At 35.0% G+C, this 14,265-nt stretch overlaps 2 protein-coding genes across 5 annotated transcripts in view; one reads left to right on the top strand and one right to left on the bottom strand.

The window, feature by feature from the left end:
• Window positions 1-14,265, bottom strand: part of siz (Brefeldin-resistant Arf-GEF family protein schizo) — a 318,679-nt gene that overhangs the window by 202,284 nt on the left and 102,130 nt on the right. The gene's annotated exons all lie outside the window — the stretch shown is intronic.
• On the top strand, window positions 11,735-13,275 carry LOC149409968 (uncharacterized). The gene is made up of 3 exons (XM_089649115.1): window positions 11,735-12,402; window positions 12,505-13,011; window positions 13,158-13,275. Exons 1-3 carry the CDS (start codon window positions 11,735-11,737, stop codon window positions 13,273-13,275), a joined length of 1,293 nt encoding a protein of 430 aa, XP_089505241.1.

Genomic DNA, 14,265 nt, shown 5'->3' on the forward strand with positions numbered 1-14,265 from the left:
CTGTACATTTCAAGTACGCCCAACAACCCAAAATACTTGATATACCTAAGTGATTCTGTGCAAAGTAAGGCGGTCCGTCTGATAGATAATCCGCTGTTAACAGACCGAATGCCATCTCTAACGCATAGACGCAATGTGAGCATGCTGATTATTTTCTACAGGTATTTTAATGGAGCTTGCTCTAAAGAGCTAGCAGCACTGAGTCCCGGTGCACATGCGTGAAACTAGCATAACATTCGTTCCCAGTTGATGCTGGCTTCATGATAACAGGTCGTTCTTCGACTCGACTTTGTGTAAATCGGCTCGAAGATTTTATTTTATTTTTATTTATTTATGTCTATTCTTGAATACACATTTTACAATTTTTTACAGTGGTTTATATTGTAGTACAGAAAAATAGGTATAAAAAATAAAGAACATAGGTTGATGTAGGTAAAACTGTGTGTGGTTGATATTGTATGTTACGTGAACACCTCACTAGGAGAACCTGTGCTGAGGTGTTTACGTGTTTGTGATTAAGTGTGACAGGTATTTATGTGTTGTGGTAGAAAGTTATTATTTTTTTTTTTTTTTCACAGACATATTGAAACATGAAAACACACATATATATGTGCGTGTATGTAATTTTTGGATAATTCTTAAAGAACGTGTATAATATTTAATTTTATTTATCATATTTTGGTTATGTTTGGTTTGGAATTATAATCTTTTGAATAAAGTGAATATCTTGATTTTTTATCCAGGCTACGATATGTTTTTTGAGAAAGTTTGTAGATGTATTTTTAGTCATTAGTTGTTTCAAAGTAATGGGCATACTGTTAAAAAGTTTGGTTGCGTAGTATTGAAAGTGTCTTTGTCCGTGTGTGGTGTGTGTTATCGGAATGTTCAGTGTTTTATTTGTTGATGACCTGGTTTTTATTATGGCTTTTGGTTGATTTGTAATATGAAGATTATTATGGATGAGATGTAGGAGAGCAGTTTTGGCGTAAAGTTGTCTTATTGACATGACGTCGAGAGTTTTGAAAATTTTGTTTGAGTCTGTGTAGAATGGTACTTGCAGTATGAGTTTTATTATTGCCTTCTGAACTTTTTGAATTGGGTCAATTGTTATGTTTGTAGCGCTTCCCCAAGCTAATATTCCATAAGTGGCAATGGATTGACACAGTGCAAAATATATTGATCTGAGTATTGTTAGTGGAAAAATGTTTTTGATGGATTTTATTAGGTGCAAGACTCGTTTTAGTTTATTAGTGATAAAATTAATGTGTTCAGTCCATTGTAAGTGTGTATCAATGATAACTCCTAGGTATTTTATTTGTTTTACCCTTTCGATGTGTTCGCATAGGCAATAGGATGATGTTTGTTTACAGTCATGCAAAAACAAGTTCAAGTTAGAAGGAGGTTGACCTCTTTGTGTTATACTATGTGTGATGTATTTTGTTTTGACTGTGTTAACGGTAAGAGTATTTCTGTTTAGCCATTTTATGACAATTGACAAACTTTTTTCAGCTGTTGTGAATAAATCTTTCCATGTGGCTGCTTGACACAGAAGAACTGTATCGTCAGCGAAGGTCACGATTTTACCATCAATTTCAATGTCACATAATTCGTTAATGTATATGAGGAATATTAGTGGGCCAAGTACACTCCCCTGTGGGACTCCGTACGTGATTAAAAGTGGTTCACTTGTCTTGTTGTCAATTTTGAATTGTTGTGTTCTGTCAGACATGAAACTTTTCATTAATTCCAATTCTACTCCATTAATGCCAATGTTTTTTAGCTTCTTGAAAAGTTGTTTGTGCGAAATTGTATCGAAGGCTTTAGATAAGTCCAAATAGATTGAAATTACTTTTTTTTGGCATCTAAATTATGTGTAATAAACTCGGTTACAGTGGCAATTGCGTTTTCTGTATTCCTATTTTTTCTAAAGCCGTGTTGGTTAACTGAGAGTATTTGCATGTTTTCCAGATAATGTTGCAGCTGTTCTTTTATTGCTTTTTCAAGAATTTTTGACAACGTGTTTAATAGTGTAATGGGTCTGAAGTTGTTTACATTATTTTTAGGTCCTGATTTATGAATAGGAATAACCAGACCCTTTTTTAGGATGCTCGGAAAAATTCCTTCTTTCAGGCTAAGATTAATAACGTATGTTAGTGGAGTAAGTAGTTGTTCGCTTAGTGTTATTATTGTTTTAGAGTCTATTCCGTCAGGACCTGATGTTGTGTTATTCTTTAGGGAATGTATTAATTTTTTGGTGTCTTCCAGAGTTACTCTATGTAATTTGAAAAGACTGACACTATTTTTGTGTTTGCACTGAGTCGGAATTTTTTGAGGTTCTTGATTATCGTTACTAGACGACTTTTGTTTTATATTTTCGGCTAGGCTTGCTCCGATATTTGTGTAATGTCTGTTTATGTAATTAAGGATAAGTGTAGGATTTTTGTGGAAGTCGACTTCTTCGTCGTTGATAAGTATTTTTTTTATTTCATCATCTTTGTTTTTTTGTGTATTTGTACTTTCCCTCAGAATAGACCAAACGCTTTTCGGGTCAAAGTTAGCAGTAATCAGTTTGTTTCTGTAATATAATTCTTTGGCTTTTCGTATAATTAGAGAACAAGTATTTCTGTACCTTTTATAGAAAGAGTTCAGAAAAGTATCATTTGGGTTGCGTGTGACTTGTTTGTGTAGTTTATCCCGTTTTTTAATGCAATTTATTATGCTTTGAGTAATCCATTTTTTTAGTCTTATTTTGCGGTGCGTGAAAGATTTGAATGTTTTTGTGGTGTTTTGAGTGATGAGCGTTTGTAGGTATGTTATTAAGTAATTCCAGGCTTCTTCAGTGTTGTTAATTTTTTTAAGGTGTTCCCACGTTTGTTTTTCTAGGCATTTTTTTAGGTTCACGTAGTCAGTTTCAAATTTTGTGATATTGTTTTGAATTGTTGGGTTCAATGTCTGTGTGGTCAGTCCTATCATTGTTGTGTAGTGGTCTGTGATTGTGGATTCAAATACTACGCTACAGAATTTGTTTTTGGATTTGATCATTATGTGGTCTAAGCATGATTCCGAGTCTCTGGTAACTCTGGTTGGAGTGTTGATGGCGCTTATTATGCCATGTTCCAGGAGCATCAGTTGGTATTCGATATTCTGGGGATGGCCTTGTGGAAGTATATTTATGTTGAGGTCACCAGTTACGATGATGTTTTTGAAGTGGGTAATTTTTTTTATATGAGTGTCGAGAGCTGTTAGAAAGGGCGTAATGTTGTGTGATGAAGGTGATCTGTAAATAGCGAGTATGCACGTATCTGGGTCAGCGATTATTTGTAAACAATTTGAGTTTTCTAGGGTGAATTCTGAGACAGATACGTTAAGATTATCTTTTATGTAAACGACAACTCCATCATTTTGGTTTTGGTATTTTGTTGTGAAATATGAGGAGTAGTTATTTTTGTGTTTTACAGTAAAAGAGGTTGGGATCCAGCATTCTGTTAGTATAATAATATTGAAGTCTATTTTAAAGGAAGACAAGAGTATGTCTAGTTCGTCGTAGTTTTTGTTAACCTCTCAGACAAAGGCATTTGTATGCTATGTGTTCCTTTGCGAACTGTCAAAACGCGGAAATTTTTGTGTTATTCACGACTTTTGCTAAAAGCATCATAACTCACGTCTTGGGAAACGTAGCCTCATTCTAAAAAATGTTTTGGAAAGATTATGAAATTCACTATCGTATTGTTTTGTTATACGTAAATATTTGCGTTTCTAAATATACATTTTCTGAAAACGTCAAAAATATGTAAAAATCGCTGACCATTATTTCAAAGCTGTGAAAAATGTACTTTTTTCTGAGTATCATAAAGAAATAACACTTTATATATTGAAGAAATATAATTAAAAACTATTGGTCACCTCAAAATATTAACCGTCCAAACTAAAATATTTTTAATAAATTATTTAAAAACGCAATAAATTACGAACGAACAAGCTGACAGATTCAATCGACTCAGATAATGCACCTCAAGATTCCATAGATATTTTTGAATGCAGACGCGTAGCGTTATTCATTATCGATACTCTGTTTTTTAAATCATGGCAATCCGTATACTAGTGATGGAAATAAATCGATTTTTGTAAAATCTCGCGCGCTTACGTGAAAAGACGTACTAATGTCTTGACCGCTATTATCATATTTACGTCTTTTGACGTTCTAATGTTCCGAGTGGTTAAGGGATCTTATGTTTTGGTTTAATAGAGTAAGGGTGCCTGGGGTGCTAAATATTGAATCGCATAGTTTTGTATTATTGGTTGAATAATGTGAGTGAGTGCTAGTTGAGTGGATAGTATTTAGTAATTCGGCCATATTAAATTATTAGCAATGTATTCAATTTACTTTAGGTGGATAAGTCGTCTAAGTTTGTTTCCCCATTTTTTTTAGGTCATTTTCGTGTTTTATTTGGAAGATTTTATCGCCAGTTGCTTTGCGGACAAGCAATTTATTTGATTTAAACCACACGTATTGGTAGTGGGTTTCTTTAGCCGTCTGCTTAGTTTTCCACAGAAGTTCCTTAAAGTACGGTGAGAGCACCTCGCTGATGAAAATGGGAGAATTTGAGTCTATGGTTTTGGCCGCATTTTTTTTTGAGAGCATAGATTCCCTTGTATTTTGATTATAGAAGGTGATGTGGAGTTTGTCTGGGGTGTTTTGTCTTCGATCTTGAGTCCTGGTCACCATGCGTATATCTTGTGGTTGCAAGGGCAGTCCCAGTGAGTTGGCTACTCGAAGTACTGCTTCCGAGGCTTGTTCTCCCGGCCGCAATTCCACGCCCGCCATTTCCAAGCTGTCGGAGAGCTTCACTTGCTCTAGATCTGCAAGACGGCTTTCCAGGGATGAGATTCTTGTGTTTTTTTTTTCATTCTCTTCTTTTAATAATTTTATACCTTTGAGGCCCTCCTCCAAATCTTTAAAGCGTGTGATCAGGTCATCATACTGGTTGCAAATAAAGTTAGTGCTTTTCTTAAGATCGCTGATTTCTACCTCAAACAGTTTTTTCATTTCACTTATTTTGTTGTCAAAATGTTTAGTGAGGCGATCAAATAATATATCGGCTTCTGAACCTAATGTTGAGGCCGACGGAGCAGGTGAGCTCGGCCGGCTTTTACATTTTGGGCATTTCCATGTTTGTTTATTTTTAGATGCCATTTTTTTAAAGCTGGTATCAGAGATATTTAGGCAGTTATTATGAAAGGCAATGTTGCAGATGGCGCACGAAAGTGCATGGTCATTTTTGGAGATAATGTTCAAGCAGGCTTCACAATTCATTGTAGTTCGATTTATTTTTGTCTTGCGTCTGAGTAATGGTATCCCGTTCTCTTTTCTTGTTATTATTTGGTGAATCCGATAATGATGATTTTTTGTTTTAGGCAACAACACTTCTGTCACAACACAAAATATTAAAACACTTAAAATGAGAGTAAAACCGAATTTTTATAGTTCACTAAAGTAGAAAATTCACTTTATTGGTTTTTAGGAACACGTTTACCGGTGAATTGCTTGGATAACTGTGTATTGTATAGTTTAATTAAGGTGATTTCAGAAGAGCGAAATTTGACGTGCCGTCTGTTTGTGATCCAATTACTTTGATAAGATGGAAGGAGCTACCGGCATCTGGTTTTCCTCCTTCATATAATACGGGTCTCTTTACGACCCGTATTATTAAATCCCTTACTACAGCTCCTGCCTTAACATGCCACACAACGGTGCCCAACCGGGTGGTGACATAGCTCCCCTATTTTTATACTTGTACAGACAGGGGCGTTCTTGTGAGGTGTCACATAAAAAAGGTCAGGATAGATATGATTACAGATTTTCACGGTATTATAAGGTGTGCACACACATCTGCCCTAATGATAGACACTATAATGCTGTCCTAAATGTTGGCTAAAGAAGGAGTCAGCGCAACACCGCATTAATAATAATAATAATAATAATAATTGGATAATTTGTAGAGCGCCGTTTTTGTGAAAAATCACCTCAAGGGCGCTGTACAATTTATTTCCTAGGATCTACATTTGTTATTTAGAAAAGATACCAAAACATACTTACCTGGCAAGTCACTTCCGACAAACACACTTATATTAAAAAGTTTATGCTTATAAAAGATAAAACTGCACGCAGAGGACACTACATCAAAAAACACTGGTCATCGCATGACCTTAAGTTTGCTATAGTTTTTATTTTAATTTAACTGTATTTTAACTGTCTTAAAAAGCCTACAAATTGTTTTTTTAAACTTCCGATTTAGTTGTCCGGGTTAAGTCTTCCCCAAAGGAAAAACTTAACCCTTCCACTCACTTTTCCACAAATGATCAGCTAGTCAATCAACACTATGTAAGTGCATTATATAAGTAAAATAAATACAAAACAATACAAGAACAACAACACGTCAAATCACCAGATATCAAATGGGAAAAAAAAAAATTCACCGTCTCCAGATATTTTCATATCAGAGGGTTCGGCTCGGTAGAACTTCTAACAGGGCCTATAAATCCTACTGATCCCTCAACATAAATATTTAAAAAATCTTTTGTTATCCTACATGTATTCAAAATGACCGACTTTTGCATCTTTATATATAAATTTTTTGATAGATCTAATACGCCTAAATTTTTAATTAGAGAGCTAGGTATAATGCCAGTAGCCGAAATAACGAATGGTAATATTTTTATAGTCTGAGAATGCCAAATTCTTTTTATTTCATTTCCTAAATCTGTGTATTTTCTTATTTTTTCACTAACAGATTTTTGAATATTACAGGAATTTGGATATATTATAATTATTTTTTGTTGTTATCATTTTTATTTATTTATTTTTAATTATTATTTTTAGTATTTTGTTAATTTAAATTGCCGTCGACTGTGAAAGTGGAGGTTTCTGAAATTATGGATACGACTGTCTGAAAAGGTGCGTTTGAAGTTTAGACCTAAATTCTGTCGAGTCTGCGATCATTCTCATATCATGTGGCAGTCCATTCCAGGCTTTAGGTCCTGACACGGCGAAAGCACGCTCACCGAACTTAGTATCTGGTGTGCGCTTTGGTTCCTTCAACCTTGCGATAGCTGATGACATTAATACCCCAAAAATAAATCACTACGTATAACAGTTGAGAAATTTGTCACAAGAGAACGGGTCGTTTCGATGACTCGTTATTGAGTTCAACAGCTCGGCTGTGAAACGATTTTCAGGCCTCTGTGTTCACTGTCTCCTGTGGAGGGTCTTTTTGTTTGATCACTCCTTCATCTCCTAAAAAAGACCCTTCATACAGCATCCTCAAAGTTTACATAGGCCCCGAACTACAGGGTTTTCCAATAAGAGGTGTTATTTTGGGTAGATGTTACTTTTGAAGCTGTCATTTTTTGACATTTGACAAGTAGAAACTACGCCATTAATAAAAATGGAACGATACACGCTTCAACAACGCATTGAAATTATTAAAATTCACTTGAGTGAATCAAATGCAAATCATCATCTGGGGCTCGGAAAACCCAAAAGTTATTGTTGAAAAGCCTCTCTATCCTCAACATGTGACTGTTTGGTGCGGTTTATGGTCCGGCGGAGTCATTGGACCTTACTTTTTCGAAAATGAGGCTGGAGCAACAGTTACGGTGAATGGATTGCGCTATCGAGAGATGATTAATGATTTTTTATGGCCGGAATTGGATGGTATTGATCTGGACAGCGTTTACTTTCAACAAGACGGCGCTACGTGCCACACAAGCAACGAAACCATTGATCTTTTACGATTGAATATCAAAATAACACCTCTCAATGGAAAAACCTGTAGTATTTTCCTTTCGCTTCTCAAACTTGTTAGCTCTCTAGCATTTTGCAATGTCAAATCCTGCAAATATGCCCACCTGAAGTTGTGTGAATTAATTTCCGTGGTTGTGTGCAATCGTATTATGATCACGTGCTAATTAGTACGCCAGCCTCTCGGCCGAAAAATGAAAATCAACGACGAACTATACAACCGCCCGATGGATATTACGTATCACGTGCCGACAATTTAAAATCCGCGATGACCGCAGCACGTAATCTCATAAATTAGAAAAGGCAACAACGAATAGACGTCATTAGTAAACAAAGCTGAAGACGTTTTGATTTACTTGTTAATTTCATGTCTACCATTACGCCTGGATCGTGTGTTCAAATGCAATGTTACACAATGCTTGACCGAAGTGTCAATGTCAATTAGCAGACAGCACAGGAACTGATATGTTGGAAGCTTAAACAAATTATCCTGACATTTTATAGTTATTTATTTTTGGGGTATTATGTCGTGTTACATTTCGAACAGCATAACATGTCCATCATCAGGGCAGATGTGTGTTTACAAATCTCCCCTGATGATGGATACTGCAATGCTGTCCGAAACGTTGGCTAAAGAAGGAGGTAGCGCAAAACGGCGTAAATCACTATAATACTTTTGGCCTTGAAAATCTCAAATCATATCCAACGTCAACTGTGGACGGGCGTTTTGCGTGTTTCCTGACTATGCACCGGTGCCGAAGGGATCAATGATGCTATACTCGGTCCAAGATTAGAACAACCCGTGGACGCGCATGTCTCCGCCCCTTCACCCCACTCCTAAAAGGTCGAGCGTTAACACATTCAGACCCACTATTTTAATAAATTAATTATTTAATTTATTTTCCTACCGATAAATAAAATTAAAAATTAAAACATTTTAATACATTCAAATAATGATGATGATAGTATTACAATACATATATTGTACTTTATTAGGCATCAGATTTATCAAATCGGCTAAGAAATCAATCCAAAGTTGAAAATATCATCATAGCCATTAAAAAAAAAAATAATTTTCCTCAGATGATTCATTTGAAATTTCAAAAGCTAACGAATTATCATTATTGTCCTCTAGTTCATCAACAATGTGATCGATATTCCGAAATTTTTTTTCGATACATATTTATTATCATTGTCCGTTGAGGTTTGTGCACCACCTATAAACATAAAAAAAAACCGATCAACACCAACATTCACAAATTTTATACATATATTACCTATCTATATCCTTGAATTATAAAAATGCATTGTTGTAAATCGAATAGTCATACAAATAACACATAAATAATGTTTACCTGTCCTTTTTTGTTTTTCGTAATTGGTGATAATGAATTCGGACATATCGGCTGAACATCCATTTTATAGCAGGGTCTGAATGGGTTAATTTCTCTAAGCGCAGGCACTAACGTATAACGAATTGTCAGCGAAGATTGCCGGAGATAGCCGAGCGATGGCGGAGGAAAGGAGCGGGGGGGTGGTATGCGCAGAACGAACCTAATTTGGTACTCCAACAGGTCGTTCTTATCGTGGACAGAGAATAGATCCTCGGAGCGTCTTCCATTGTAATACCGATAAAACAAGGACAGCATTCTTATCTGACGCCTGTGCTGTAAAGATTGCAATTCGTATGTTAATATGGGGGAATCTATCAAACAGACTTCCCGTATTTCATTTCTTCCCGTAGTCAATTATTTTGGGGCTCCAGACCAGAGGTGGCTGCCAAATTCAACAATGGGGCGCACTTGCGATTTGTAAAGGGTCAGCAGTTGTGCGGGCCCTGTATAGTACGCCCAGCTTCTGAGAGGTTAACTTGACTTGACCTGAGGTGACTGGTACGAGTGCAGTTATTCCCGCACACTGCCGGTGATGAATGTGTCTGATGATAGTCGACCTCTAATAGATAGAAGAAAAAATAAGAAGGATCCCAAAGAACTTTTAACAATTTCGATTTTTTTTAAAACCTTTTTAAAACCCGTCACGAAAAATACGTTTTGCATTACCACCTTATTAAATAAGCAATAAATTGCCCTTTATTCCTTCCTCTGAAATCCTCTGGATATCTGAGGACACCTGAACCAAAAAAACCTATATCGTAACTTGCGGAATATATCGTTCTCTGCTTTAAATCCTAAAGTGCGTAAACTATGTATTGTATAATGTCAGGTCTGCCCCTGTGAGAGCTTCACAAAATACAACCTTAAAATCCACCGGATTTACGAGGAAATAGGTGGAAACACGAGGCAGAGAAAGGACGAAAGGATGTTAGGAATTTAGACTCAGCTTAGTAACATAGATTGGCAAGCATACAAAATAATATTACGTAGTTCACAGACAAAATTGCTTAAGGCTATCTTGTTCAAAAATGGCGCTATCGGTAAAAAAAATTAGTTCTTAAAAGTTTAGTTTTAGTGAAAAATCACCGGATATTATAATTGTAGAATTTTTTAAACGAAAGCATTTATAAACAAATATTTGCCTCAGGATCATTGCCTTTCAAAGGAAGAAATTTACATGTCAGTAAACTTGCTAAATTACGAGATTTTTAAATTGAATTTCACATTTGTTTCCGTTAATGAATGAATGAATGAATGCAGATCTTGGAAGTGAAAATTAACTCACTTCTCGACATCCACTGGAGCTGACGCTCGGCAGATAGACTCGTTGTCGATGACAGTGCATTCTATCAATCACGTACACACAAGTTGTACAACTTCAGTTCCTGAATAGGAAGGTTCAATCATCAGTAATTATTAAATTTTAAAATAGATGTGTTATATTAAAAAAACTTTAATTTAAAGCATTAATTTTTTATCGATAGCGTCATAAAAATACAAGACACGATATATTGTTTATGAAAAGGATAGGAAGGAGGGTAAATTGTGGGAAGGTTAAAGGTATGAGTATTCAATTTTCCAATGAAGTCCTAAATCCTGTATCTAAATATCGCTAATAAACAATTAGATAATGTTAATTAAGTGTTAATCTCAAGTGACCTACCAGGTAAGTATTGTACTGTATATTATCTCCATAAATAGTTAAGTAATAACATAGATCACTGTAGAAATGTATTATAAGTTTGTACAGCGCCCTTGAAGTGATTTTGCACAAAAACGGCGCTATACAAGTCATCCAATTATTATTATTATGAGGGTTGGAGGAGAATCTAGAGATCAGTTTGTCCAGGAGTGACGGGCGTATGAACATATCCCTCCCACTACGGCGCAAGGCGATGTGTCGAGACAAGTTGGAGAGGTCAAAAGGTCTCCCCAAACAAACCTCTCCCGATCTCACCCGATGAACCCGGGCACTTGGGGTGACCTATGGCAGAGGTGTTGGTTATCCAATAAATAGTTCCCGGGGCGGCGGTACGCAAACCCGCCTTCCGAAATTAATGAATAATGTTACGCATTATGCAGGAATATTCCACATTACCCAAACCAAGCACCAACAACCGAAATTAGTAGGTACGTTTTAGTGGAACATATTGTTTGTAGTTTGGCGTGCTAAAGGTTGTGGTAACAATCCACATGAATAACATTTACGCTCGGGGATTTGCGATGAATATTTTCCATAAAGCAACACTTAAAATCACCTTGCCGCTATTACTTTCGAAGTAACCTGTAACATCACTATTGGTGTCGCACATCACTAGTGCTAGACGTGATTGTAACACATTGTATTGTCGTCTGTGGTCATGCTAACAAGCTGAATAAAAGTCTATCTCATAAAATACAATCAGTGTTTTAATATAAAGTCATCCACATTAAACAGAACAAAACATGGTGTCAGAAGTGGGATCAATAGTAATAATATAATAATACTGGAAGTTGGATGTTAATAATATAAATTGAAAAATATTAAGTATAATTCAAAATGGCGAAGGACGCGCAAAAGTCACACATACAACATGATTTTCATGCCCTGTCAAATCTGCAAGTGTTGTCAAATAATATAAATAATGATTCAAAATGTAAAAATTGGTGGCAAGACTACGAAATATACCTGGTAGCGTCAGGTTTGGAAGAAGCTACAGAACAAAGAAAAATCGCAATACTGCTTCATTCAATTGGCTCCAAAGGTATGGAAATTTTCAAATCATTTAACATGAATATGGAATCAAGCACGCTACAACAAGTCAAGAAAAAGTTTGATGAATATTTTGCACCTCACAAAAACTTAACAATGATAAGAAATTCATTTTTTACACGAAAACAAAATAATTCAGAAGACATCAATAATTTTCTATTGGACTTGGAAAATCTAAGTTTGGATTGTGAATTTGGAAATTTAAGAGAATCTCTGGTAAGAGACATATTTATTGCAAATATGTGTGCAAATTTAAATCATATCCGTCAACGCTTATTACAAGATTCTACATTGTCATTACAAAAAACGATTGAAATTGCAAAAACCATCTTAATGTCACAAAGTAATGCAGAGAAAATTAACCAACAAACACACACAGAAAATATTCTTCAAATCAGTCAAAATAAAAATACTTCAAGACAGTCGAGAGCATCATGTCAGTCAAGTCTAAGAGGGTCAACTTCAAGAAGATCAAGTCAGTATGGATCTTCAAGTCGTCATGGTTCACCGTCATTCTCATCATCACAGTCAAGATCAAGTCAGTATGGATCTTCAAGTCGTCATGGGTCACCATCATCATCATCACAGCCAAGGTCAAGTGGTCATATCAATCCATGTGGAAGATGTGGTCAGCATCATCGCTACAAGTGCCCAGCAGTCAATGTCAAATGCAGGTCATGTAATTCTTTTGGTCATTTTGCTAAATATTGTTTTAAAAATAATTGTCACAATAAAGTCAGAAATTTAAACTTAGAGTCATCAAAACCCAATGATGACAGTGCTAATTTCACTGAGGGTCATTTTATTGCAACAATCAGAAATATTAATAATAACAATTATTCAAGTCAAGCATGGCACATAGATATAATAATTAATAATAAAACATTAGACTGTATCTTAGATACAGGAGCTGATATAAATGTAATGTCATTGACAAACTTTAAAAAGTTAAATTTATGTAATACAATTTTACAAAAAGTTTTTACAAAAGTGTCAGGATTTGGAGGTAATAAAATACCTATTATTGGTCATTGTGATATTGTATGTCAAATCAATGGAAATAAGTAATATAATATTTTTTGTCACAAATATAGAATGTCAATCAGTCTTAGGTCTTCCAACTATTCAGAAATTTGGAATTATAAAAAGAATATTTAATGTTCAATATGATCATAACACCCTATTTACTGAATATAATGACATTTTTCAGGGTCTCGGATGTTTACCACCTGTCGTTCATCTCAAACTTCGTCAAGATGCCGTTCCGTGCGTTGATCCTCCGAGGAAAGTCCCATTTGCCTTACAAAACAGACTTCGTGAGGAATTAGATCGCATGGACAAGATGAAGGTCATTGAAAAGGTCACTAAACCTACTTCTTGGGTAAATTCTGTTGTCATAACTGTCAAGGAGTCAGGTAAATTAAGAATTTGTCTTGATCCTAGAAAATTAAATAACTGCATAATGAGAGAATATTTTCCATTAAAAAATATTGATGAAATTAGATCAAAACTTATAGGTGCTGCATATTTTTCACATCTAGATGCTTATTCTGGATTTTGGTCATTGAAGTTAGATGAAGAAAGTAGTGATTTATGTACTTTTCAAACTCCATTTGGAAGGTACAGGTATTTAAGACTACCGTTTGGAATAAACGCAGCAACGGAAATTTTTTATAGGATTATGGTAGATTTGTTTGGAGATCTGGAAGGTATATTAATTTTTGTCGACGATTTTTTAATTTATGGGGAAACTGAAGAAATTCATAATTTTAGGTTAAGAAAAGTCTTGGAAAGGGCTAGAGAAGTCAACTTAAAATTAAATAAGTCGAAATGTAAATTTTTAGTCAAGGAAGTATGTTTCCTAGGTTATATTTTTAGTAAGGAAGGAGTAAAAGTTGACAAAGAGAAAGTCAAAGCTATTTTAGAGTTGCCGTCTCCTAAAAATGTCAAAGATTTACAAAGATTTTTGGGAATGGTAAATTATTTGGGCCCATTCATTGAAAACTTATCAAATAAGTCACAAATTTTGAGAAATTTATTAAAAAATAATGTTATATGGTCATGGGATGAAAATTGTGAAAAATGTTTTAAAATTTTGAAAGAGGCTATTTCAAATGCAACAGTTTTAAGTCATTATGATCCAAAAATACCACTAACTTTATCAGTCGATGCATCAAAATCAGCTATAGGTGCAGTTATTATGCAAAATAACCGTCCAATTGCATATAGTTCAAAAACAATGACACAGTCGCAGGAAAATTATGCTCAAATTGAAAAAGAATTATTTGCCATACAATTTGGTTGTAATAAGTTTCATC

This window comes from Hesperophylax consimilis, chromosome 29 (genome assembly GCF_061612785.1).
Source record: "Hesperophylax consimilis isolate HC1 chromosome 29, BYU_Hcon_1.0, whole genome shotgun sequence".
In the NCBI taxonomy this organism is placed as follows: domain Eukaryota; kingdom Metazoa; phylum Arthropoda; class Insecta; order Trichoptera; family Limnephilidae; genus Hesperophylax; species Hesperophylax consimilis.